The sequence below is a fragment of the Balaenoptera borealis genome (genome assembly GCF_965194805.1).
Source record: "Balaenoptera borealis genome assembly, chromosome: 8".
Lineage (NCBI taxonomy): Eukaryota > Metazoa > Chordata > Mammalia > Artiodactyla > Balaenopteridae > Balaenoptera > Balaenoptera borealis.
Window position 1 is genome coordinate 32,600,808 of NC_138865.1, and position 27,872 is coordinate 32,628,679.

Genomic DNA, 27,872 nt, shown 5'->3' on the forward strand with positions numbered 1-27,872 from the left:
CTGACATGCCTGACAGCTTGTAATTCATGTTTTAAAAAATGATTCAGTATTTTAAAAGAATATAGCAGAAGGATAGCTTCTTATGCCTAAATCACCTGTTGTGCAAGGTCCTCACTCTGGTGCATTTTACACAATAGGGTTTTATTAGTCATAAACCATGGCTGACAGTCATAAGCGCCGGTGTAAATGGGGAGAATGAAAATAAAGATTGGGCCTGAGAAACTGAGCTATTGTGAGCCAAGGTCCAGGAAGCAGACTCTCTAATAGCTTATTGGGTGTCTAGGAGCCAACAGAACCTTCTAGATAGTCTGTATAGGAAATCATCTAGCTTTCCCAAACTACATACATTTGGAATTAAAATTCCATTTGCTGCCAGTATCATTGTAAATGGGGGAGTAAGTCCCCCTTGTAGGGTCTTTAAGGGCCACTGCAATATTTCTGCAGAAGAAATTACAGGGTTTATTATACTCACAGGTCCTAGAGGAGAAGACAGGGCGCACCTCACCATTCAGCAGCCACCTAGCAGGTGGGGAGTCGAGAGAGAGTGAGGACCTTGGGCAAGTCTGGGTGGAGCAGAAACAAGGCTTGAGGAGATTTCATTGTTTCTTGGAATGTCTAGGTCACAGTTGGGGAGGGCAAAAAGGGAATCTTGCGGCAGGAACCAGCCTGGGCACACCCACGCACCTGGTCCCCTGGGTGTTGAGGCAGCAGGAAAATAGGAAATTTAAAAAAAAATTTACAATCCAATCATCTTAACTCTTTATTCTCATTTTCAACCTTATTTTCCAAAATATACAATCCTTAGTTCTCCGAAAGTTAGGGAGAGGAAACTGGCTTCCTATTAGTTAACGGTGATGCAACATTGAAACACTGGACATCCTGCTGAGGTTTCCATGGTGTCCGCTGGGCTCTGCAGCACCCAGCTCCTGGAGCTTTTCAGACTCCTCAGTGAATTCATTATTGTTTAAAAGAAAAGAACACCCCGTCTTTCTGTTTTTGTTCCTTCTGTCACTGTTTTTATTCTACCTTGCCTCATTCTACAAACCATCGGCCATGGAACTCCTGTATAGTTTTTCATTGTACGTAAAACACCAATACATCTTCCATCGTGGAGGTAGTCAGGGCAATCACTGTTACCTCTCTTTTGCACAGAAAAATGGAGGTTCATGGAGATTAAGAGATGTATACAAAGTTGGAATCACAACAGGTCAGGAACTCTAATTTAGTTCTTTGGACTTAAAAAAATATTGTTTTCTCCACAAATTCATCACTGCCTCACTAAGTTTATATGTGCAGCAAACATGGACAGAAGGCTCTTAGGTCTGGGCATTCATCACTACCTCCAGGGAGGGAGCCCAGGGGCAGCGGTGCTGAGAGCTCTCACTGCCCTCAATCTCCCCCTTTGCTCCCCTGAGCTCAGGTAGGACCCTGCGGGCAACTCATGTGGTCCCCCAGGGCTCTCCTAATGGGTCAAACATTGAAGCCAGGACACAGACCCCGTGGGGCCTGTAAACTGCCTGCCCATCTGCACGAGGATGACAGGCAGACTCAGTGATGGGACAGGCAGAGCCCACACAGAAACAGTAAGGAAGTCACCTGCTCCTCTGTGCTTCATTGAACCTTTGAGAGACAGGCACGGAACCGAAAATGCCATCCTTGTATCAGGACACCTACCACACTTATGTCACTTTCAAACACAAAGTCAAAGAGACTTTATGTCACTCAAAAACACAAAGTAAAAGCTTCTTCAAGACAGGAGGTGAACAGGAGAATTCTATCTTTGAATATTCCTACAATATTTGTAGTGAGTATTTAACATGAAAAAAGTAGTCAAAGTATTTTTCTTAAAATCACCTCCTATGCAGCTATAAAAATCTTTAAGAAAAGTAGTCCAGGATAGAAATATAATAGAGACTGCACACATTCATGAATTTATCTGCCTCCTAACAAGTCCAGCTTGTGAAGTGTAGAGCATTTTATATGTTAGAGGCACAATTATAAATCGCTAAAATACCCGCTTGATCACACTGCAGTACATTGTCATTGCTTTACTTGAATGCTCACCTAAGATTTTTCTCTGAAATGTACTCAGAGCAGAGACAGTTATACAATGAAAGTGAGAAATTGTAAGAGCATAACACTGTCTTAGAAATAGTCCATGTAGAAACCACTTACCCCAGCACAGTCTTGCCACATGTTTTATGTTCTGTCCACAGAGGCAGCCCATGGCAGCTCATAGTAAGGCGGTCAAAGAGAGTGTGCTGTCCTTTCTCTCTTACCTACTCAGACATCAACATTTTCTCCTGCTCTTTCTGTGTCAGCTGCTCTCAGGTGAGAATAAAGGAGGTGAAAATGTGAGCTTTCCTAGGAAAGCACTGCCTCTGTCTCCCATCCTCTTCAGAGCCTTACACGGCGCCTGCTGGCAATTGTGGTTCAAGTAATATTGTTGGATGAATAAACGGATGAGAGACCCTGACTTCAAAGAGTCACTTTGTTGTACAACAGAAACTAACACAGTATTGTGAAGCAATTATACTCCAATAAAGATCGATTTTAAAAAATAAATAATTAATTATTTTTTTTTTAAAAAGAATGCCACAAAGGGTAGTTCCATTTCAGAAAGACACTTCTTAAGATTGAAAAGTCTTTGAGATTCACAGTAAATCAATATTTCGATGCCATGGTGGCCCCTTAGACACTATGGGGAAGACTAGAAGGGATATTTTGAAAGACACTGACCATTTCTAGTATATTTCAAATCGTACCTCATGGTTTGCCCAGTGATTATAAATTTGATGCTGTTCATCATATAGTCCTTCTTTATAGTGAGGCGAGCGGGGGCTACTCTTCGTTGCAGTGCGCGGGCTTCTCATTGCGGTGGCTTTCTCATGTTGCAGAGCTTGCGGGCTCTAGAGCACAGGCTCAGTAGTTGTGGCGCACGGGCTTAGTTGCTCTGCAGCACATGGGATCTTCGTGAATCAGGGCTCAAACCCGTGTCCCCTGCATTGGCAGGCAGACTCCTAAGCACTGCGCCACCAGGGGAGTCCCTGTAGTTTGTCTTCTATAGACGTTTATTCATCTGTAGTAGCCTGTAGTAGTCAGGTGTTAAGTTTAAAGCATTAATTCTGCTATCTTGCTTTTTAGCATTTTTGTGAATGAGATAAATCTTTGCTTTTACTTATTTGTAAAGAGTATATTATATTACATTATATATTTGCATTTCTGAAATTTTTATAGCTAAGACATGATAAAAACAGGGGAAGATCTGCTAAACTAAAATGGGGAATTTTCTTCTAAAACTTCGATCTAATGTCTGTGAAATAATCCAGAAGAGAAGTAATAACAAGCAGTTTTCTTTATACACCAGGGAACATCAGTGAACTCTTCCTTGCATTTCAACCAGTCAGACTGATTGAATTCATATTTAGGTGAGAGTGATTACGCTGTCGAGACAATTAAGTGAGGTGATCTAAGCCAAGTGCTTGGCTCAGGGCGTCATTTATGGGAAGCTCTCCACAAACACACAACATCATTATCATTATTATTTCATGAATAATTTGATAATATATTTGCTCCTGGCTTGGATTCTTCTCTCTTGGATACTTTTGCTAGCACAAAATTTTTTTTCAATTATTGTAAATTTCACTAAATTTTGGAAACTGATGATCTTTTGTTGCCTAATGGTAAAATACCATCGGATTCTGATTTGAAATGGTACATAGAAAAACTCCTCTCTCATGCAGTTTAAGAAGTGATTAGTTAGCAGTGTGCAAAACATTCAGGTAGAAATAGTGCCTCCAGGAGTCTCTATTTCAGAATTCCCCAGATAAGGGTCAACTCCCTACTCCCTCATGTCAACCGACATGTTCATGTTATTGTAGCATGGTTTGTCATCCCGTTGGTTTGGAAGGAAACTAGGATGGTAGAAAGAAAGATGCAGTCCAACTTAAGTAGAACCTGTTTTTAAAAAGTGACCCTGTGATACTAGCCCATTAAAAGCTCCCTTAGAAACCTCTGACATCCCCAGGGTCAAACGTGCCTCATTCAGTGGCTGTTTCATTATCTCAGTCCAGTGGGTGTCATCCTAGGCACAAGCTCCACCATCACCTTTATTTTTGTTCTTCACTCTGTCCAGATCAGAAGCTGCAAGTTGTTAGGGAACCAAAAGTGCAGCCCCACTAGAAATGGGTAAAAAAAAACCCCAAATGTTTGTTTAGATGATATTATCTATCAGAGCTGGAGAGACAAGAAGCCAATCATGAGAGAAGAAGTCTCTGCTGTATATTAATGTGAACTTTTCTGGAACAACATGCTCTCTTTAGCTTTTCCACATGTCTATAATCACTAAGGGCTTGTCTAGCTACATGAAAAAAACAAAACCAAAAGCCCCACAACTGCCTAGAAGCTTATCAGTATCAGAAGGGTACATCATTTTAAGTCCATTCAGTATAACACCATGCAGCTGTTAAAAAAGAATGAGCAACACTGAGATGTTCTGACATGGAAAGATCTATAAGACTTGAGTGGTTTAAATGGAAACAGGAGGTTGGAGAATAATTTGCAAAATATGATTCCATTTCTGTTAAAATGCATGAAGACAGCTCATGAGTGTTTGCACAGATTAAAAATATGTATGACGATGATGGTAAAGGACTAGAAACACATCCACTGATGGTGACCCCTGGGAAGAGGGTGGGCAGGTGGGTAAGAGATGATTTACATGTTTTACTCTGTACACTTAGTCTTGGAATATTTTATAAGAATGCGTTGATGTCTATAAAGTAAATAATAATAAGAGCAGATGTTTAGCACTTACTATGTGCCTGGCACTGTTCCTCAAAGCATGCTTCTGAAGTGAGTACTGTAATCATTTTACAGATGGAAAAACCGGGACACAAATGGGCTGAGAAAATTGTCCAAGACCCCCCATTTAGTGATTGACAGTGAGGTAAACAAATTTATTCAATAGCATAAAGAGGGTTGGATCACATGAGCTCTAAGATCTCTCTTATTTTTTTTAAACGTTCGTTGTTGTTCTATTTTATTTTTGGCTGTGTTGGGTCTTTGTTGCCACCCATGGGGTTTCTTTAGATGCACCCAGCTGGGACTACTCCTCGTTGCAATGCACGGGCTTCTCATTGCAGTGGCTTCTCTTGTTGCGGAGCACGGGCTCTAAGCATGTGGGCTTCAGTAGTTGTGGCCCACAGGCTCAGTAGCTGTGGCCCACGGGCTTAGTTGCTCTGCGGCATGTGGGATCTTCCCGGACCAGTGCTCGAACCCGTGTCCCCTGCCTTGACAGGTGGATTCTTAACCACTGCACCACCAGGGAAGCCCTCTAAGATCTCTTGAGTGATCATGTCTCAAAGGGCTAAGAGGCTGGGCTATGGATTCAGATGTCCCTTGTAATAATCCAGCTCTGAAACTGGCTAGTTGTTCACCGGGGGCAGGTAACTGAGTCCTTCTGAGCCAGTTTCCTTATCTGTACAAGGTAGAGTAGGCACTGCCTCACAGCATTACAAGTGAGGACATATAGGGAGGAATGCCTAGAGACCCAGTTGGACCCTCAGAGTTGGTATGGAGATTATTTTAATCTCAAAACATTTGGGAATCAACAGATGCAGAAAGAGCTTTCCTTATTTGACTAAAAGCAGACATTTCTGAGAAATGAGGCTTCTATGATTCCCTCTTCAAGACAGGTCTACTCCCAGGAGAGAACTCAAGAGTAAACCTACCACAAATCCCCTCTCTGGGGAGATTCGCATAGAAGAAGGAAAGACCCCTTGAACGTGCAGACACAAAATAATCACAAAATTACTTATCGTTCATTTATTCTTCTAAAAGAATAGAAGTCCTTTCTTCCACTTTCCTTTTCTCTGCTAAGTTAGATATATAAACCTCTAACTTTAAACATTTAGTGAGATAGTTACTTCTCGTTAGCTCCCATATATATGAATAAACTTCTTCTCCTGTTAAACTATCTTTTGTCATTTTAATTTGCAGGCCCCTAATTACTAAACCTAATAGGGCAGAAGAAAAGTCTGCTTCCTGACACTAGCAATTGGTTGGTGAATGATACCATCATTGCCTGTGACTCTGAAATCACAAGATCATAGATTAATCTGCATATCTAAAGAGTCCAACCTGTACTCTGAGGTTAAAAATAAGATCATCAAAGCATACTGAAGTATGGATATAAACATTTTGAAATGATAAAGATCTGGCTGTACACATAACATGTTTCTTCAATTCTGTAAAATTTTATGTAGGTGGAAATTTTACTGCAGAAACAAACTCAAAGACTGAAATTACATGAATAGAATATGGTGTAGCAAAATTTAGAGCTGAGCAAATGTGACATATAGTTAACGAGATGCATGCTTTTTATTATGTCACATTTTAATTAAAAATGAATGGTAATCAGTTCACAATAGTGACTTCAGTTGATCCTGCTTCTAAATGGTTAAAGCAAAAATAAGCTCCTGATCTGCTCTTCAGAAGATTAACTATGGCCATGGTAGATCTTTTTCTCTTTCCCTTTTGGAAGAGAAAAGGGGAGGGTGTCCCCAGGTGACAGGGACTGGAGTCTTGTGGGCCCAGCACACTTCCCTGTTGGGAAGAGGAAGGAGGAAGTATTTGCTTACGTTTCCCCCAGTGCCTGGAACCTAAGCTGCAGCTTCCCTAGAACATTGTTAATGATGAGAAGGATCTCATGGCAGAGGGATGGTGGCCGCCGTGCCTAAACCAGGAACCTGATGCCTTCCCTGTCTTAGATTGTGGAGTTTCCTACCAGAAAATCTGAAAAGAAAGGATTTATGGGAAGCAGTAAATGCAGAAGTAAAAGACAATTTTTTTTTAAGCAGATATTCATTTTTAATTAATTAATTATTTATTTATTTATTTATTTTTGGCTGTGTTGGGTCTTCGTTTCTGTGCGAGGGCTTTCTCCAGTTGCGGCGAGCGGGGGCCACTCTTCATCGCGGTGCGCGGGCCTCTCACTATCGCAGCCTCTCTTGTTGCGGAGCACAGGCTCCAGACGCGCAGGCTCAGTAGTTGTGGCTCACGGGCCTAGTTGCTCTGTGGCATGTGGGATCTTCCCAGACCAGGGCTGGAACCTGTGTCCCGTGCATCGGCAGGCAGAGTCTCAACCACTGCGCCACCAGGGAAGCCCAGACAATTTTAATAAACCATAAAAATGGTTAAGTTGGTGCTGGGGGAAAGAGTGGCTTCTGTGTTCTTTAAGCTTTTCTGTACTATTTGAATTTTCTAGCCAAGTGTGCCTATGTCTATTATTTATTTTTTATGTCACCAGGGATTTTCTGACTAGTGAGACCACAGACTACATTTTTTTTCATTGTTATTTTCTATCAAAAAACAATGTAATACATGCCATTTTTAAAAAGGAAACAAAGAAGAATTTCTAATCATGCATCAATAAAAAACAAAAGAGCACAAACATACATATATATTTTAACATATTGAGCAGATCAATATGTTAAAATATATAAATGTTTGCATAGTGACCTGAAATAAATAGATCATAGTCATAGACCTTTTCATATGCATTCTATAGTAAGTCTTCTGAGAGATGAACTTTAATCTTTCCATCCAGAACTTTGGAGTATCTGAGATTTTGCCCTATTTGCAACAAGTTAAGCTGCCGTTTTCCATGGATGCAGGTAGAAGACAGAAGACTTATGGGTCAGAAACAAAGGACTCTATTACTTACTTGGTTACTCATAAACCACTGCAGCCAGCATGGGCATCCGAATATTTGCCTTGGTTCTCCTTGACCCTGAGTCACACAGGGGCTGTGTGGATAGGCCCAGATGGATGCCTGCACACACAGTGGGTTATAAGACAAGAGTTCAGGGCATCAGAATCTTTTGGGAGGTAAGCATGCTTGCCCTTACCTCTGGAAGAAGACATTATCTTGCAAGGCTGTTTTCTATCTAAACATCCTTGGAAAGATAACTGAGAATAAAGGGCTGTCGGTGCTTCTGTTTGTAAGATGTGCAGAAATGTGAGAAACCCATGGAGAATTGTCTTACCTCTGCTCTGACTAACACACAGCCTTTTACTTTTCTTCTGAAATGGTAATTTTATGTTGCAAAGGACTTATTTCACATTTACTTAAACTTAGTTTTCAAATATATATTTCTTTGTCCTATTCTAAGATTAACTTCTCTTGTGTAAGAGTTAATTTTGAAATTACAGTGTGAACCATATGACCCTAATCATTTTGGTTTAACAGTATTGCTAACTCAAATTTAAAATGCTGAGAAAAAAGCATCTCTATTTTGTCACTAAAACTACCGAAACAGCTTTAAATACACAATTAGTTTAAAAACAGCTGTGTGATCTTGACATATTTTTTTTAAAGAGCTTTTTGATGTGGACCATTTTTAAAGTCTTTATTGAACTTGTTACAATATTGCTTCTGTTTTCTGTTTTGCTTTTCTGGCCCTGAGGCATGTGGGATCTTAGCTCCCTGACCAGGGATTGAACCTGCACCCCCTTCATTGGAAGGCAAAGTCTTAATCACTGGACCACCGGGGAAGTCCCGATCTTGACCTATTTTTAAACATATTTGGCTAAATCCTATTTAAGTTAACACTTCCTCTGAAATCGGAATTGTGACAAACACTGTAAGAGAGCTACTATTTTTTGCATAAATGAGAGCAAAATCTTGTGGTAGTAAGTATGTTTCCCTTACAAACATAGTGTAGGATAAATCTAAATATTCTGATTTGAGAAGAAACTTTTGAATGGAGGAATTTTTCATTCCACTGTTGCAGGATTGTCTACTTTTCCCTAATATTAAAATGGACAGTTAGCCTCTTGAAAGAGGTTAAAAATCCATACGGAATGTCTCAGAAGGGTTTAGTTGTTCAGTGGCTTTCACTCTTCCTCACAAATTATTTAAAAATGGAATTTTTGTTCAAGATGTCTACCATTAGCGTGAAATTTATTTTCCAGTTTTATTGAGACGTAATTGACACATGACACTGTGTAAGTTTAAAGTGTACAACATAATGATCTGATGTATGTATATATTGTGAAATGATTACCACAATAAGTTTCGTTAACAAACATCACTTCACATTGTTACACATTCTTTTTCTTGTGATGACAAGTGTGAAGTTTGATGCTTACCTGGTTCTCTTCTTTTGGACTTTGGCAAATCTAAGAATTAATCCTACCACACATAGCCTATACTAGTCTACCCAAATCTAACAGTTACTACAGACATTAACACATTTATTTGTTTGTATGTTTTATTGAGCGCAAGATAATAATCTCATTCTCAGAAGCAATGAAATCACCGAAAGAGCCAAATCTTGAGAAAGCCTCGTAGAGTTGCCCTGTTACTAGATAAAGCGCTTGGAATATATAAGTATGTTGTGTCACGCGTCTTCCTGTGACCTGTGATTGTTACTTGAAAGTGTGGAAATGCAGAACAGATCTCCTGTTATTATGAAAGGCCCATCTGTGACAGGTGGAAAGGAGGACGCTATCTTAAGAGCTTGTTCTGTGCAGTTCTCATGGAGGTGACTTGTGTCCTATAGGGAATGTCTCCAGGCTGCATTCCACTCTGGGTTCTTTGCCTCTGGCAGTTCTCTGTGATCACTCCTATACTGGGGTCCGCCACGCCACTCCCAGGCTCCATGATTCACTGGAAGGACTCATAGGAATCAGCCTAGCGTTATATTCACAGCTGTGATTTATTACAGCAGCAGGACACAAAGTACAGTCAACAAAGGAAAAGGCAAGTGGACCAAAGTCTGGAGGAAACCAGAGGCAAGCTCCCTCGAGTCCTCTGCCAGTGGAACCACACAGGACACGCTTAAGTCCTCCAGCCATGAGGACAACATGTGTGAAATGTTGCCAACCAGGGGAGCTTAGCCTCAGCCTAGGAGCCCAGGCTTTTATGGGGGATGGTCATGTAGGCACCCTCTCCCTGGTACATATCAAAATCCCAGATTCCAGAAGGAAAGCAAGTGTTCAGCACCAACCACATTGTTTGCATAAACATCTTAGGCAGCAGTGAGCCACTCTTATCAATTCTGGGAGTGGTGAAAGCCCTCCCAAAATTCAGGTTCCTAGACACCAGCAAGCCTTTCTCAGGATGGTGACTCAGGCCTGCGATGTTATCACTGTTATCTCTTTTGGTTCTGATTTTTTTTCTTCCTTTCCTTCAGTCTTTCTTACCTTCAATCTTATATTCTATTATTTTAATAAGATGATCTGATTTAACACCCTTAGTTTCTTACATGAAAATACCAGCATGGTCCTGCGCTAAGGTGGACAGAACACACCAAGTCCTTCTGAAGCTCTGGAGGCTCTGCTCCCGAGGAGGGCACGACCAAGGCCCTTCATTCATTACCTAACAAATGGTCATTCCCTAGTAAGGCGCTTAATCTGTCCCATTTCAAAAATAAGTGATGCCACATTTCAAAAATAAGGACTCAGGGTAATTTCCCTGAGTCCTTAAGAGTGAAGACTCATAGAGGACACCTCTGAACTGGCCCTCTCTATAGGAGAGAACAAGGAGCCTGCGCTAGAAAGAATGGAAAGGCCTAGAAATGACCAATTGGCCCTGAAAATTGAGTCAGTGAAAAAGTGTCTGTTAGGCACGGACGGTGTGGAATGTGGTTAAGGATGGTCTGAATTAGCTAGGAGGTACCATCGTGGTCCTTCTCAGACACATACTCTTCCGGGAATTCAACTGGCAGACACAATTAAACTTGAAAACTTCCTGAATTTCAACAGTGCCACCGAGTGCCTTCTGCTTGCCAGAACTAGACTGGTCAGTGATGGTCTGAGGAGAAACTTAAACTACTTTGGAAATAAGGCAGACTTAGAGAGTGGTGGCGAACATGGCACCCACCTAGCATCCAAACCTTGTGAGACCCTGAGGGTCATGAGTATAATGGATTGTGGCTGAGCCGTAAGGGACTCACCGATCTAAGTCACTCAGCAAGGCCACCACAGGCCAATCCAGAAGCTAAGAGTATTATTTTCCTCGGGCTGCAGTAACAAAATGCCACATTCAGACGGTTAAACAACAGAAATTTATTTTCTCACAGTTCTGGTAGCTAGAAGTCCCAGATCGAGGTGTTGGCAGGGTTGGTTTCTTCTGAGGCCTCTCTCCCTGGCTGACAAATGATTGTCTTCTTGCTGTGTCCTCACATGGTCTTTCTCCGTGTGCACACTTCCCTGGTGCTTCTCTGTGTCCAGATTTCCTCTTCTAGTAAGGACACCAGTCAGATTGGATTAGGACCCACCCTAATGGCCTCCTTTTACCTTAATCACCTCTTTAAAGACCCTTTCTCCAAATACACTCACATTCTGAGGTACTGGGGGTTAGGGCTTCAACATAACAGTAGGTTAAAGGAATTCCCTACCATTTGAAGTAGTTTAATGTTGAACTAAACACATATTGGTATCACTTTAAGTCAATGGAACTTCTTAATGAGAAATCTTCCTAAATTTTGTACAAATGACCCAATTTGCATATTACTATTTTCAACATATACAGGAGGCCACTGGGTTAGTGCTATTCTCCCAGTAGTCCTGAAACAGTCTAGACTCACAGTTAAATACTTTAATTCCTTTAATTTCATTGATTTATTTAATTCCTTGAAGCTGCTAATAGAATATGCCCACTACCCAGCACTCCTTTGAGGCATTCCTTAATAACACTAACCATACTTCATTTTCTTCTTTTGTGTTACTCTTGAAGTTTAGAAGCCAATTCATTTGTCAGAACTAAATTTGTGCCATGTATCAAATAACATACTTTTATTTGCAGTGTTCTAGTATTGTTTTCAACAGCCATATATTGATTTTGAGACAGGCTGGGACCTGGGACCCTTTGCTGGGACCTGGGGCCCTTTGCTGCAGTGTTGCAGTGCTTGCACCTCGACACACCTCTCCTCGAGCAACAAAATAACAAAGAAACTGTATGGGACTAAAAATAACGACGTGCATGCCCAGTTGGGGCAAATTCTGGACAAAAGATACAAAGAGACCAAAAAACCCAACTGCCACTTTTGAAGATCCCAGAGCAAAAGCAGGGTACTGCACGTGCCCCCTGCACACAACACCACCTAAGCGGTGGGCAAACCACCTAAGCCACCCTTCTGGCCCGAACCCTGGACACACCCCTGCCCTCACGCCCTATAACAGGGGTCCCCAACCCCCAGGCCGCAGCCTGGTAGGAATCAGGCTGCACAGCAGGAGGTGAGTGGCAGGGGAGCGAGTAAAGCTTCACCTCCTGCTCCCCATCGCTCACATTACTGCCTGAAACATCCCCCCCCACCCCACCCCCTGCCGGTCCGTGGAAAAATGGTCTTCCATGAAACCGGTCCCTGGTGCCAAAAAGGTTTGGGAACCACTGCCATATAAGCAGCAAGCTCGCCCCCGCTTAGGGAGCACGCAAGCAAAGGATCCTGTTGTTTGTTCTCGCGCCCCCGTGCTGCAGCAGGGGCCCCAATAAAGCCTTGCCTGAATTTCTTGTCTGGCCTTTGATCAATTTTTATTGTTTAAGGACGCCAAGAACCCTGGTCGGTAACAATTTCAAAATACGGTCTTGATGTCATTGGAAGTAATTTTTTTCTGACTTTTTCTCTGTTTTCAACATCTTTGCCAGCAAAAGATATGTTCCCAGATGTCTTCTAAAATGTTTTCTTCCTGATCATTTAGAAAGATTGGGAAAGAAAGAGTATTGAGAAACTTGAGCTGTACTTTTGCTGCACAGGAAGGGTGAGCTGTGTTCCATCCTAGATTAATAATATTTCAAGCAGGAGGGAAAAAAAAAAGGAAAAGCCTATAACTTTAGCAATGTGTTTGAAAAAGACTTGATTTCAACAATGTTTCTATCATGCTTACGTTGCAGCTGTCTAAACAATACAGGTAACAAAAGCATGTCAATTAAAAGCAGCATTTAGGAGCCAGTTTCACAGATCTGCATTGGCCCTGGGTTTCGGATGATTTCAGGGCCAGGCGCTGGGAGTTCCTGTGTGGTGTAGTTGTGCTCAGCCATGGGGCAGGTGGGTTCCCTCTTGCTGTAGGAGAAGGTGGTGGGACACACGGAGATGGTTATCTCTTTCTGCTTTTGACTCTCCTGACTTGCTTCCACCAAGAGGCCATAAACCCAAACTGGAAATACTGATTAAGTGCATACTTTTTCCAACACATTGACCACAACTTGAGATTTTCATGGCGGAATATATTACATAAATGTCTGGAAAGCAAATATTTTAAGTGCACTTTAGGTAGATGTTTGCTTACTTTAATCAAGCAGAAGGAGAGATTATTCTTTTACCTTCTGGAACGTGTTGAGGTAACCTTATCTACAGAAGGGAAAACTTTAGAGTTCACCTGGTACAAAGCACCCGCATCCGGATAAACGAAGGTTGTTCCCGAGGCCAAGCTTGCTGTGCTTGCCGCACGACAGGCCAGTGAATCAGACATGACGCATTGAGGGAAAGAATACGACTTTATTCGGAAAGCCAGCAGACCGAGAAGACGGCGGACTAAAGTCTCAAAATAACCAGCTTATCGGGGTTTGGATGCCAGTTTCTTTTATAGCACAGAGATGGGGAGGAGATGAGGAGGTAAAGTAAAAGGGCCATAAGTTTTGCGAATATCCCCTGGAATGGCCAGCCTCAGGGAGGGGATGTGTTAATTTCTTTTTAATTGCAGCCATCCACAGGTGGGCAGAGTCCGTATGTTTCCCTGAACAAAGGCACTTTGGTTTAACATTCAGGCAGAGGGGCAGGGTTCCAGGAGGCAGGCCATTATGTACAGACAGTATCCTTTTAGTGAACAAAAGCAGCGGAAGGCAAAGGTTAAAGTCAAAGAAACAGATCCACCCTGTAGTCAGATTTGGTTCTTCCCTGTAACAAGGTCTCAAAGAGTGAGTGCCTCCCTCCAGGTCACATATAATAATAATATATATAATAATAAAAATTATTCTGGTAGAGAAAAGAATGCAGAACTCTAGCCACTCTAACTCCTTAGTTAAAAAATGAGATTTATTTGCAGGATAAGAATGATGCTGCTATTAAAAATAATAATAGCAATAGCAAGTTTGAAAACTTTCACGTGGACCTATTCAGGTGCTTCATTGGCATTTAAGGCCTTCTAAGTATCTGTACTAGCCTCCTTCAGGTCAGCCTGTGTTGCTGGGAAACTGCTTTTCTCACTGCTCTCTGGACAAAACTCTGGGTCTAGTTGCCATTATTCCGTGGAGTGTTTTTAGATCCCACCCGTTGTTAAACACACCCACTTTTGTTATTAATACAAGAACAGATTTTTCAGAGTTTTTTCTTTGTCTTTTATTGTTAAAATTTTTTTAATTGAGGTATAATTGACGTAACATTACATTGGTCGCAGGTGTACAATGTCATGATTTGATGTTTGTATATGTTGCAGAGTGATCACCACAATAAGTCCACTTAACATCCACCACCTCACATAGTTACAACACTTTTTTTCTTGTGATGAGAATTTTGAAGAGCCACTCTTCTAGCCACCTTTAAATATGCAATACAGTATTATTAACGTACATAGTCACCATGCTGTGAAAGTTCCATCCCCATGACTTACTCATTTGATAACTGGAAGTTTGTACCTTTTAACCTCCCTCACCCATTTGGCTCACTCATCCCCTGCCTCAGGCAGCCACCAGTCTGTTCTCTATCTGTGAGCTTGACATTTTTTTGTTTGTTTTTTAAGGTCCCATATATGTGAGATGATATGGTATTTATCTTTTTCTGTCTGGCTTATTTCACTTAGCATAGTGCCCTAAAGGTCCATCCATGATGTTGCAAACAGCAAGATTTCATTCTTTTTTATGACTGAATAATCAAAAACAGATTTTTTATTGTTTCTTTAGTAGATGCCAGCTTCTGATATCAGCTTTTAGGTGAAATTATTGTGAATCTTTTTATGTGTGATTTTATGAGTCAGAGTTCAGAAGACCATTTGGATTTGCTATTGTAGGCAGATGTTGAAAATTCAGTTTTTTAATAGAATCTTGTACTGTTTTGTAGATTTTACTTTTTGGATTTGATTCTCAAAAAGAAATCTTAACCTGTAAAATGTTTCTTACTTCCTTTTCTTACCAGGAAGAGATATTAGGAATCATCTAGGAAACAAATGTAGCAGTTTTATGCAATTTAAGCAATAAAAATGAGTTTCAAAATCCTCCTTTACTACCAGTAAAGCTTGAATTTTGTACTTAAATATAATATTTTCCCCCTTCCCCTTTTACCCAAGATTTACCCGCCTATTAATGTGCTGCCCTCGTTGTCTCGGTGAATGAAGTCTGCTACTGGAGAAGGTATGACCAGAAAGGATCACGCCGATGTATCTAACCAGCTGGTACGTATGTTTTCTCCAGGATTGTGTTTAAAGAAATGAATACTTTCTCAGTTCATGCTGCTGTCTTATACCTCTTGTCTTTCTTCCATATCACTTTTCTTCTCCCCCCATCAAAGTAGAATTTTAATATAGAATATATAATATAGAATACTGGAATACAGAAACATTCATTAGAGCCAAACAGTCTTTTTCATAAGGATAACTGCTCATGACAAAGATTAAAGATCACATGCTTGAAACCCACCTCTAATGCTGTATGAGGTAGTTTTTAAATAAAAAAGGCATAAGACGATTAAGTTTTTATTAGTAACCTTTATTAGAGAGTATTTCTGAAAGACTATTCCAACTAATTTTTTGTTTAACATATTAGGCAATCACCAGAACGCTAAGGGATACAGCTGTGTATATTCTATGAAATCCTTGGTTTCTATAGTTCTGAGATTGTATACCAAGCATAATTAAAGAAAAATACATTTGACCTTAAAGTAGAAATGATAAATAAACCTACTGATAACCCAGATTTTTTTTTTGAATAGAATTTAGAGATGGATTTCTCCTATTGCGTAAGTTGTGATTTTTAAATGCTCTACAAAATGGAAGCTCATTGATATATTGAGGGAGTGTATTTTTTGTAGAGTGTTAGTAATGTCTATGTATTGCATGCCTGAAGACTCCTTCCTTAGTGAGACTGCTGTATAATAAAGTCTTTCCAATACTTGCATATGTGAATTATGTTTGGAAATAATGTGAAATACTGTGAAGATAGCTACAGCAATACACTTATAATGCCCAGAGTACCGTTACCATTTATAAAGGTTCATGTAAACCTCGTTTTCTCTTTAGTATGCATGCTATGCTATTGGTAAGGATGTGCAGGCCATGAAAGCCGTAGTTGGAGAAGAAGCCCTTACCTCAGATGATGTGCTTTACTTGGAATTTCTGCAGAAGTTTGAGAGGAACTTCATTGCTCAGGGTAAGATTACTATTTTCCTATGAATAGAAACAGCATCATATGTAGTTTTGAGGACTTCTTTCCTAGTCTGAGAGAATTTACATTGGTCGCCATACAAGTTTCCTTCTGATTAGAGAAGAGGTTCTTCCAGCCGCCTGCCATGTCTTTGTTCTTAGCCCTCTGGTTCCTTCCCCTCTACCTTCAATTTCTTTATCCATTTATTTAGCTCCTGTCTTATTTTATATCTTCCTTACAACCGGCCTTCTGCTCTCCTACCTCCATTGCCACTTCTCCTCGCTCTTAACCTCTCTGCAATGCTCTCCTCTGGCTTTGGGGGTTTTGGACTTTCCCAGTCCCTCTGTTTTCATCCTCCTGATTTCTTATCTTCCTGCTTCTTAATTGTTAATGTTCCCAAAGGCTTAATTACCTGTTCTTTCTGTGCTTTTTTCCCCCTATGCTGATGACTAACTTGCTATGTATGAGCCTTTACCCTCTTTCTGAAGCTCTAATCCCACATCTCCAGCTAGGAAGCCTGTGTTTATGCCACCATCCTCTCTGGCTCAGCGTGGTGAGAACCAAAGTCTTTTCCCAACTGACCACCTGCCTAGCAATTCCCTTTTCAATTTCTGTCTACCTCTGGCATGACCATTACCCTAGTTAGCCCAAGCTCAGGAATTGGGCATTCTTAAGCCTCTTCATTTATTCTCCAGTCATCAAATATTTGCTAATTTGCATTGTTCTCCTTTGAAACATCTTATCCTGTTCTCTTTTCATTCCTATTAAAAAAACTTAGGCCAGTGTTTCTCAAAGTTGAATATGCTTTTGAATCTACCAGGGATCTTGTTGAAGTGCAGATTCTGATTCGGTAGGTGTGGGTGGGGCCAGAGAGCCTGTATTTTGACAAGTTCCTGGGCGATGTTGAAGCTGCTGATCTCTGACCACTCTTTGTGTCCCAAGACCTAGTCCAGACCTTTGTCCCATCATCCTTGGCCGTTAGTGCCAGCATCTTCACCAGTCTCCCTGACTCGCTATGTGCCATTGCCGGGGTAAATTTAGTATTAATTTTATTGATTGTCCTTCTGTTAAGTCTATAATGGTTTTTATTACATAGCATGTGTAGGGCTTTCAAGCTGTTTTGTTTGGTCTCTTCCCTACCACCCCTGCTAATGCTGGTAAACTCTACTTTTGACCTCACTGATACTTACAAACGATGTGTTTATTTTGGAATAATGCATCAGCTGCACACTTAGGATTTGTGCGCTTTTCTATTTGTGTGATACATTTTTTTTTTTAATTTATTTATTTATTTTTATTTATGGCTGTGTTGGGTCTTTGTTTCTCTGCGAGGGCTTTCTCTAGTTGTGGCAAGCGGGGGCCACTCTTCATCGCAGTGCACGGGCCTCTCACTATTGCTACCTCTTGTTGCGGAGCACAGGCTCCAGACGCGCAGGCTCAGTAATTGTGGCTCACGGGCCCGGTTGCTCCGCGGCATGTGGGATCTTCCCAGACCAGGGCTCGAACCCGTGTCCCCTGCATTGGCAGGCAGATTCTCAACCACTGCGCCACCAGGGAACCCCGTGTGTGATACATTTTTTAAGTACCATTAAAATCCCCACAACATATGATTGTTGGGTTTTCTAAAAAAAAAAAAAAAAAAAAAAAATTTATGCAGAACCTTAATATCTTAAAAAGATAAAAATTATTCTGGTAGAGAAAAGAATGCAGAACTCTAGCCACTCTAACTCCTTAGTTAAAAAATGAGATTTATTTGCAGGATAAGAATGATGCTGCTATTAAAAATAATAATAGCAATAGCAAGTTTGAAAACTTTTACGTGGACCTATTCAGGTGCTTAATTGGCATTTAAGGCCTTCTAAGTATCTGTACTAGCCTCCTTCAGGTCAGCCTGTGTTGCTGGGAAACTGCTTTTCTCACTACTCTCTGGACAAAACTCTGGGTCTAGTTGCCATTATTCCATGGAGTGTTTTTAGATCCCACCCGTTGTTAAACACACACACACACACACACACGCACGCACGCACGCGCCCAACGTCTCGCCTGCGGGCTTTCTCCCTTTTCTCTGATTCCCAGGGGTACTTACTGTCTAGACCCTCGTTTCCACATTTGGTCACATCCAGTCCTGGGAGACCTGACTGCTTTGTGTTTCTTTTTTATATTTCATGCTCACAGTGCTAGACCCATAACAATAAATTTTGAATAACGCTGATAAGTTGGAAGTACTTGGCCTTTATTCATCTAATCTCAATATTTTGTAAGGTCCTTAGGAAAACCGCACTGTCTATGAGACTTTGGACATTGGCTGGCAACTGCTCCGAATCTTCCCCAAAGAAATGCTGAAGAGAATCCCTCAGAGCACCTTGAGCGAATTCTACCCTCGAGACTCTGCCAAGCATTAGCTGCTACTTCATCGCTGGCTCGATGCTCTTGTGAAATACTGGTTCTGTTTTCTTTATTCCTTTTGCACTCCCCCATCCCCACCTTTGTGTTGGAGTTTACTGTGTTACCCTGTAATTAAAAACAAAGAATAGGTAACATATTGTGCCAGTGTTGCAATGTTTTAAACTGCTAACAGACTTTAAAATATCCCCTGTTCCGAAAACCTGGAACTGCAGCGCTTTGTTTAAAGTAGCTGAGGGTTGGAGGTGAAGTTTTCTTACTGATGTGTGTATTTGTACGTAGTGGTGTAGTTAGCTGCCTAGTGTCCTCATTATTTGGGTCTCTCAGACATTCCCTGTCCACCCCCTCCAGAGTATCACTATCTGAAGTTACAATGCTTTGATCTCCAAACTAGGGACAAGATAGGGTCTGAAAGACGCTTCCTCTCCTAGCCGAGACGCTTTCCTGAGCGCTTGTTTTTAGACTTTGGTGTGCCTCTGGGTCTGCTCTAAGCAGACGGCTTTTCCTGTCCACCTGCTGTTTCCTATTTAATGAATAGGTTAGAAAAGGAGTTTCCTTTTCCTCTTTGGTGCGGATAAGTTTCAACTCCTGTGTCTTACTGTTCTCCCTCCCTCTGAGTAACACAGAATCATGCAGCTTTTGCCCAACTGGCATTGATCTGATAGTAGTGAGATGCCCTGTCTTGATGATCCCTTACTGGGTTTCCATGCAGAGGAATCATAATGAAAATAATTAATAGAATTCTTGGTTGGAAAGAGTTGGGATACAATTTTTTAAGAAAGAAAAAACCTATATCGGTTCTACATTCGGACATGCTAACAGTGGTTTTAAGTTTCTAAAGTGTTGACCGGATGCTAAAGGCAAGGTGGGGAAGAGAAAGCTCTTCTGTGTATGGAATCTTTTATATATATATATAATCTATGGATATTTTAAACTCTGTTAGATAGCAGCCTTTGGAAAATCCCCTATTTGGTCCTGCTTTCTGACCTATCTGCCTTTTCAGGGTAATCTTGTGGCACAAGTGATAGCATTTAAAAGCTTTAGTCTTTTAATTCCTCCTCCTTCCTGCTGCGAGCCCTGAGCTGTCTTCTGTGCACTTCTGACATGTCTACTGTTTGGTCTCTCTGTGTTCTTTGTTACTTGGGTGCAGTAGCAACTTCTCTGTGCATTCCATCTTTCTTTCAAGTTGTGTAAAGTTCTTCACTTTTTTTCTCTGAGGGTGTAGGGGGTGGGGGGAGTCAGCATGATTATATTTTAATGTAGAAAATGTGACCTGGATATAAAATGAAAATGAATATTAAATTAAATGGAAGTTACCTAACGTGACTCTGTATCTTCTAATCAGAAAAGCAATAGCAACAAGCAAATATATAATAATGCACCTCTCTTTGATTGACAGTTTTGAACATCATAACCAGTATTGTGAACCAGCCCCTTGATTCACAATATTATGAACCATGTCCCCTTTACAGGGACATGGCCCATGTTCTGTACCCTCTGCCTTTTAGGCTGCCCTTTCAAGCTCTTTTCAGTAATACCTCTTCCAACATATTGTAGTTTGATCCAAGGTTGAGAGTTGCTAGGGTGTGGGGTTGTTTGTTTGTTTATTTGTTTGTTTTGCAGATCGTTAGTGGCTGTAAGTTCTCTGAAACTTGAAGTTTTGATTCAGGGTCCACTTAGCATTTTCGAGAGTTACTAAGGTGTTTTATAGCATTCTTTGTTTCAGACATTCTCAGGACCTCTAGAGCCTGTCTGCCATGAATGGAAGAGGGTAATAAATAGAAAATGAAATACATACTGAAGCAAGCCAAAACTTGCTTCAAATAAAATCTGAACTAGATGGTCCAGGATATAAAGGAAACATACTTGTTAAAGCACAGGGATGTGGCATCACGGTGGTCTCCCATTTCTTTCCCCTCTTCAACTCAGAGTGACATTTAGGAGATGTAGAGGAAGAGGCTCAGTCATAGCAAGAGTAGGTAGACCTGTGTTCTGATTCTGGTGCTGCCACTAACTGTATGGTCTTGCTTAGTCATTTAACAGATTTGTGTTCCTTTTAGGGTTATTATAAGGACTAGAGATTTTGCTTTTTATATCGCTTTTTAACTTATGTAAAAAAAAACCAGTTTGTTGTATTGGCATGTGTCTATTTCTGTATACTCTATCCTATTCATTGAACCATGTATCTATCCTTCCACCAATACCACACTGTCTTACTTATAGCTTTACAGTAGGTCTTAATATCCTCTAACTATATTCTACTTTCTCAAAATTGTTTTACTTATTCTGGTTCCTTTGCCTTTACCTTTTGTTCATACATTTTAGAATAAACTTGTCCATGTTGACAAAAAAATTCTGTTGGAAGTTGACCTTTTATTATGTTGAGTCTTCCAATCCATGAATGTGATATGTCTCTCCATTGATTTAGGTCTTGTTTGGTTGTATCATACAGATCCTCTATTAAAATATTTATAATCAAATATTTCATGTTTTGGAAGCATTGTGTATGGCATTGTGTTGTTTTGTTTTTTTTTAATTTTTCTTTTTTTACTTTTGTCTGTGTTGGGTCTTCGTTTCTGTGCGAGGGCTTTCTCTAGTTGTGGCGAGTGGGGGCCACTCTTCATCGTGGTGCACGGGCCTCTCACTGTCACAGCCTCTCTTGTTGCGGAGCACAGGCTCCAGACGCACAGGCTCAGTAGTTGTGGCTAACGGGCCTAGTCGCTCCACGGCATGTGGGATCTTCCCAGACCAGGGCTCAAACCCGTGTCCCCTGCATTGGCAGGCAGATTCTCAACCACTGCGCCACCAGGGAAGCCCCGGCATTGTGTTTTTAGTTTTGGTTTCCAGTTGTTCATTGTTAATATTTGGAAATATGACTAATGTTTTTGTGTTGATCTTGTATCCTGAGACTTTGTTAAAGTAATTGCCACTTATTAATTGCTTCTTAGAGATTTCTTGGGATTTTCTATGCAGACAGTCATGCTATCCATGAGTATGGACAGTAATATTTCTTCCTTTCTAATCTGTGTGTCTTTCTTTCTTTTTCTTGCCATGCTGCACTGGCTAGTACCTACAGTACTAAGTTGAAAAGGAGAGATGAAAGAGGACATTCTGGCCTTCTTTTGAATTTAGGAGGAAAACATTCATTCTCTCACCATTAAGTATGATGTTCACTGTCGGTTTTTTGTAGATATTCTTTACTGGGTTGAAGTAGAGCCCTTCTATTCCTGAGAGTTTCTGACATGAATGTGTGTTGAAGTTCATCAAATGCTTTTTCTTCATTAATTGATGTGGCCAGGTAGAGTTTCTTCTTCAATCTATTAATATGGCAAATTACGCTGATGATTTTTGAATAGTAAACCAAGCTTGTGTTCCGAGAATAGACTCCAGTTGATCAGAGTGTATTGTTATTTGCTGCCTTCTTCATGTGTTGATTTTATTGTGCAATTTTTTTCCCGTTTCCGTGTGTGAAAGCTTAGATTATTGATCTGAGACCTTCCCTCTTTTCTATTATAAGCATTTAGTGCCATTCGTTTCCCTCTTAATAATGTTTTCTCTGGATCCTTCCACATTTTATGTGTTGTATTTTCATTTTCACTCAGTTCTATTTATCTTAAAATTTTTCCTTGAAATTCCTCTTTAACCATGGATTATTTAGAAGTGTGCATCTTAATTTCCAAATGTTTGGAGGCATTCTACTTCTCGTTCTCATTTTTATACAATTTAAAGCTTAGACTTTGGACACAGTGGAATAAAATGCAATTATGTTTGTTTAGTTATTTTATAGAGGTTCTTCAAATATCACTGGAGTGAAGTTTTCAAATATTAGTTTTACATAGTAGTTCTCAGTCTTTTGCACTTGTAACCATAAGAGAGTTCCCTAAAAATATGTAACCCTGGCTGCTGGAGCCATGTTTATCAGGGGCAGTTCACAGTCACAGGAATAGTGGGGAGTTTGTGGGTCCCCACTGCACACTTTGTTCTGGGCCAGCACACAGGGATCCAGTAGGGATCCAGGGTCCAGGAGAGGGACCCAAACTTTGGGCTCTGGTGTTTATATTGCAGAATCAGGGAAGCCCAGGTCCCGTGTGGGCAGGAACTAGGACCAGCACTGGGACACACAGGACCTAGGTCCAGTCCCTCTCCATGGAACGAGCAGTCAGGCTGAGGGAGGCCCAGCCTCTCTCCTGCTGGTCAGGGCTGAGCCAAGCTGCGGTTGCAGCTGTATTGCTCAGTAGACCCATGGCTGAGTCACCAGCTGTGACAGCCGTAAGCCCTGGCTATGGGTAGTGTCCATGAAGTCTTGAGGAAGGCCGGCCTTCCTCCTGCAGGGAGGCAGTCTTGAACAAGTTAGCCCTGCCCTGTCACTACTTCAACAACCAAAATTTTCATTACTCCCTCTTGCTCCCCAACCCCACTCAGATAAAAGCATAGTTTCTCATGGGGTGGCCAACCTTTTATTTTTCAAACATTATCAACATCATTTCATACAAGAAAGGACATTCGAACCCCAATTAACTAAGAAGCACATATTGCAGAATAAGCTCGTTGGCCCTAAAACAAGACCCTTAGCTATTTCCATGGACCATCCTTGATTTCTCCATTATGCTGCTGAGTAGTGCAAAGTTGGTGGTCAAGAACTCCTTGGATGATGGTGTGCTATCAACAGCTGCTGTGAACGCAAGCAGCTGGCACCCTCGGTGGCTATATGGGCAGAGGAGTTGAGGAGACAGTAGGTGATGGCTCTGTGCTGTCAGTGAGGGCTGTCCTCTGCCCGCACCCCTTTTAATCCCTTTGTATCCCTACCACCTGAGGAATGAAGGCAGTGATGAGTTATTGGCAGAATTGCCCTGTCTGATAAGAGGGTCACCTGCAAGCCAGAGGGCCCAAATCCTCCCTGGAACACATCACTCCCTACCCACCACTTAACAATTCCCTTCAAACAAAGGTGCAAATTTGTAATAGCTGCACCGTTAAGATATGCCGTCTGTGATTCGGACAACTGTGACTCCTTGCCCTGTTCTTGGAGGAACATGACATTTTGTAGGGAGAACCCAGGCCAGGTGGCCAAAGTCTCTGTCAAGTCTGTTTCTTCAGCCAATACTTTGATTCAAGTTGAGGGTGGTGGAGATGAGTGGGCCTTCACCATGATAGCCTTTCCCTGGTATCACTGGCCAAGGTTCCCTTTGGTGAACATTACATACAAAAGCTTGCCCAGCACATGACTTGCTCTCAGCCGAGCCGTGGCCATGCTGCTCCTGGGATTAGGCACCTCCTTTGCACACCCTGTGGATGGTGCTCATTTCCTTGATTCTGTGAATGGGGCATTTGTTAAACTACTATTTCTTGAGGCCTGTAAACTATTATTTCTTGATGTCTGTGCAAGTTTCAATTCTGCAATTTCTATTTCCTTCTTCTTACGGATTGAAAAACACTAGTGAAATTCCTCATCTTACAATCTCTGCTCCTTAACATTAACCGTAGTCTTCTTAAAGTCCTTGGTCTTGCTCTCTCAAAGGCTCCCTGGGGCTTGATTCCAGTGGGCTGGTGAGGTGGACACCACTGAGCTTGACAACATGCCATACTCCACCCAAGCCTGGAGATCTCCGGTGTCTGGGGGAAAAGGCAGGGGCCGTGAGACAGGAGACAAGAATGGAGGTAAATTCAGGGGTAAAGCCCAGGGAAGAGTCCATATGTCAGTTGCAGGTCAGCTATGTGCCCTGTGTCCGAGAAGACGCCCCTCAGTGTGGGATGACCAGCTGCTCTCCGAGAGAGCGAGGCTCCTGGCCCCGGCTTCTCATGTGATACTGGGGCAGATCCTATGCACAGAGGCTGTGGCCTGCAGGGGGCGTGTATCAGCACCTCTGCAGGGTCGAGGGGCCAAAGGGGGCCATGGGCAACCTCTCCCAGGAGAAGTCACCTGCCCTGGGGCTGGGGCATCAGTCCCTCAGACCCACACCATCTACCTTTCTACCTGGGTTCCAAGCCCAGCAAGGCACAATCCTGACTTCCCCAGTGTAGGATTTCCCCAGTGTGTGACAAGCCAGGCTGTGGCCACCTACCCCGAGGGTATAGTTCAGCGGGGCAAAGCCCGTCACTGCCCCCTGGTGAGGCAACTACAACAGAAAGGTGAGCTTTTGAGAGCAAGGGTCAGGAGGCAGGGAGGAGAGGCAGAAACCCAAGAAAGGACCCATCGCCTGAGCCCACATCCTTGTCCACCTCTGTGGGGTCAGTCAACCTCCAGTGTCTGCTCTGAGATCACAAGACCCCACAGTACTGGCCATCACAACCACCTGCCTCAGAACAAAACAAGAGGGCACAAGAGCAGGAGGCCCATATGATAAGTGGGGTCTGTTGCGGAGGTGCTCCCTGGGCCAAGTGACAAGACATGGCTTCTCAGGGCACAGCTGCCCCCAGAATCAGCATAAATGTCTGGGCTGTGAGCCCATTGATTCTGGGAAGGGCACCAGCACAAGGTGAACAGATGCTCCATCCTTTGCGTCAGGCAAGCCAGGAGCCCAGCACTGACAAGCAGCCTGCGTTACACCCTCATGTTTCACAGGGCAGGAGTCTCGGGGTGGGGGTGGGGGGGAATGGGGCCTGCCCTGAGGTCACAGCAGAGAAGGTTTGCTGCTGGAGGGCCACACACAGGACAGCTGTGTAGAATGTGATCAAAGGCTCTCTGGTGCTTCATGCCATTCAAATCCAGGGGCTCTTAAACAGCCCGAGGGTGAGATACCGCCAAATCCTTGCTGAAATTTCTGAGCCCATCCTCAGATCCCAAATTTTGCCCAGATTGCCAAAAGATTCATGGATTTCTGGTCCAGGACCCGATTCATCTGGACTGCTCAGTGCACAGCAAGATTGCCAGGACGGGGCCTAGGGATCTTGCCCACACAACCGTCCCTGACATTTGCTCCTGGAGAACCACCTGCCCAGCTACCGACATCTCCTCCTTCCCTCTCATCAGGCTAAATGCAACTGGGAGAAAGGCAACACAAAAGGAGGCAAATGTGGAAACATAAACCCGACAGTGCTGTCTCCCCCAGCCAAGACTAAGAGTCCATGAGTCTACCCACTGCACTCACTTGAAAGCCCCCACATATCACCAGGAGCACAGAGAGCACACAGGCCATCAGATACACCTGACCTCAATTTCCTCCTGAGAGAGCACTCAGGGGCCTCCCTGGGATTTGGAGGTGTCAACAATTCACTGCATTGTGGCTTATGCCACAGAGCAATTTTGAACAAGGATTATAGTACCGGTAAACTTTAAGCACTGCTTTAAGTCCAATCACTTTATGTTTAAAGAGAGAGGAATTGGGACTTGCCTGGTGGCGCAGTGGTTGGGAATTCGCCTGCCAATGCAGGGGACATGGGTTTGATCCCTGGTCTGGGAAGATCCCACATGCCGCCGAGCAACTAAGCCCGTGCTCCACAATTACTGAGCCTGCGCTCTAGAGCCCACGAACTACGACTACTGAGCCCGTGTGCCACGACTACTGACGCCCGCGCGCCTAGAGCCCGTGCTCCGCAACAAGAGAAGCCACCGCAATGAGAAGCCTGCTCACCGCGACTAGAGAAAGCCTGCGCACAGCAACGAAGACCCAACGCAGCTAAAAACAAATAAGTCAATTAATGAATTTGAAAACAGAGAGAGAGGAATGGAATATTTTAAACAGAGACATAGGAGCCCTTTAAAGGGCGAAAACATGTTGCTTACAGCTTTTCACATGGAAAAGGAAACAAACAGTGACTGGGTTTGCCGTTTTCCTTGAATTTGTCTAGTACTAGCACTAGATAATATTGACGATCTTCACGCTTGATCACAAACAACATGATGCTGTAATATTCAAACTGTTGGTGAAACTTTTTTAATCTCATGATTTACTCTGGAACAATTGTGTTGACATAGGTACTGATGGTGCAAAAGCAAAGGTGGCAGAAGTGCTGGCACCTTAACCCAAATCAAGGAGTAGCAGCAAACTGTACTAGTTGGGCTTGTATTCACTATCATACACTTGTATTAACAGTGCCAGTTCCAGTTAAGAATGTTCTGTCTTCAACAGTAAAAATGATTGATGTTAGTAAATCTTGACCATTGAAATTGAATATTTTATAGCGGATGATGAAATTCAACATACAAACATCACACATCTGTATATCAAAGGGAGTGGGAAAAAGTTAGATCAGATACTGATAAAGAGGAAGTGGATGACACGGATGATAGATGTGAAAAATTAGCTAAAATGTAGCACAGAAAAGAAACGGTCAGAAATTATGAATGAGAAATCTATGGACCTAGAGTCTGCTGGTGGCTTGATTTTGGACTTTGCAGCCTCCAGAACTGTGAGAAATATACGTCTTTTGTTTAAGCCACCCAATCTGTGGTAGTTTGTTATAGCCCTTTGAGCTAAGACATATTTTAGTACCAAGAAGTAGCAAATACCTAAATATGTGGAAGTGGCCATGGAATTGGATAGTAGGTAAAGGCTGAAAGAGATTTGAAGTGCATGCTAAAAAAGAGCTGAAATCGCCATAAAGTCCTTTCAGCCTATACCTATTAAAAGTGATTCTGGTGATGGCTCAGAAAGCAAAGAGGCACACTGGAGAGAAAGTCTCCATCTTTGTAGAGAATACAGAAATAATCATGAACAGATAGAAATATGGACGTTAGATGCTATTCTGGTGAGGTCTCCAACAGAAATGAGGAACACATTATTAGAAATTGGAGGAGAGGCAATTCTTATTATAAAGTGGCAAAGAACTTGACTGAACTGTGTTCTGGCGTTTTGGGGAAGGTAGACCTTGTAAGTGATGAAATTGAATATTCATCTGAGGAGATCTCTGAACAAAGTTTGGAAGACGTAGCTTGGTTCCTCATCACCGCTCCTAGTAAAACACATCAGGAGAAAGATAAATTGAAGACCAAATTGTTAAGCAAAAAGAAATCAGAACTTAGAGATTTGGAAACTTCTCAGCCTATCCATATTTGAAAGTGAGAAAGCTTGTTCTGAAGAAACTCTAAGGGTGCAGCTGAGCAACCCTTTGAAGAAGAGATCATAGGTGTGATATTAATTTAATTAGTCATCTCAGCAGAGGCCAGGAGTAG

General features: G+C 42.1%; 1 protein-coding gene across 6 annotated transcripts in view; it reads left to right on the top strand.

Annotated features, from left to right (window-relative positions):
- Positions 1-22,986, top strand: part of LOC309633338 (contactin-associated protein-like 3) — a 281,195-nt gene extending 258,209 nt beyond the window's left edge. For 2 of the 6 annotated variants that reach the window (XR_014247427.1, XR_014247428.1), the window contains exons 2-5: positions 15,286-15,390; positions 16,234-16,363; positions 18,620-21,284; positions 21,595-22,986. Coding sequence is in view for 3 of the 6 variants with exons in the window: in XM_082402041.1 (XP_082258167.1) it covers positions 7,610-7,698; positions 15,286-15,331 (135 nt within the window). In the remaining 3 variants the exon portion in view is untranslated. Of the gene's footprint in view, positions 1-4,878; positions 4,949-7,609; positions 7,699-14,959; positions 15,391-16,233; positions 16,364-18,619; positions 21,285-21,594 lie in introns of those variants that run through there. The other 4 variants (XM_082402042.1, XM_082402041.1, XR_014247429.1 and 1 more) reach the window with 4 other exon arrangements.
- Positions 22,987-27,872: the final 4,886 nt, after the last annotated feature.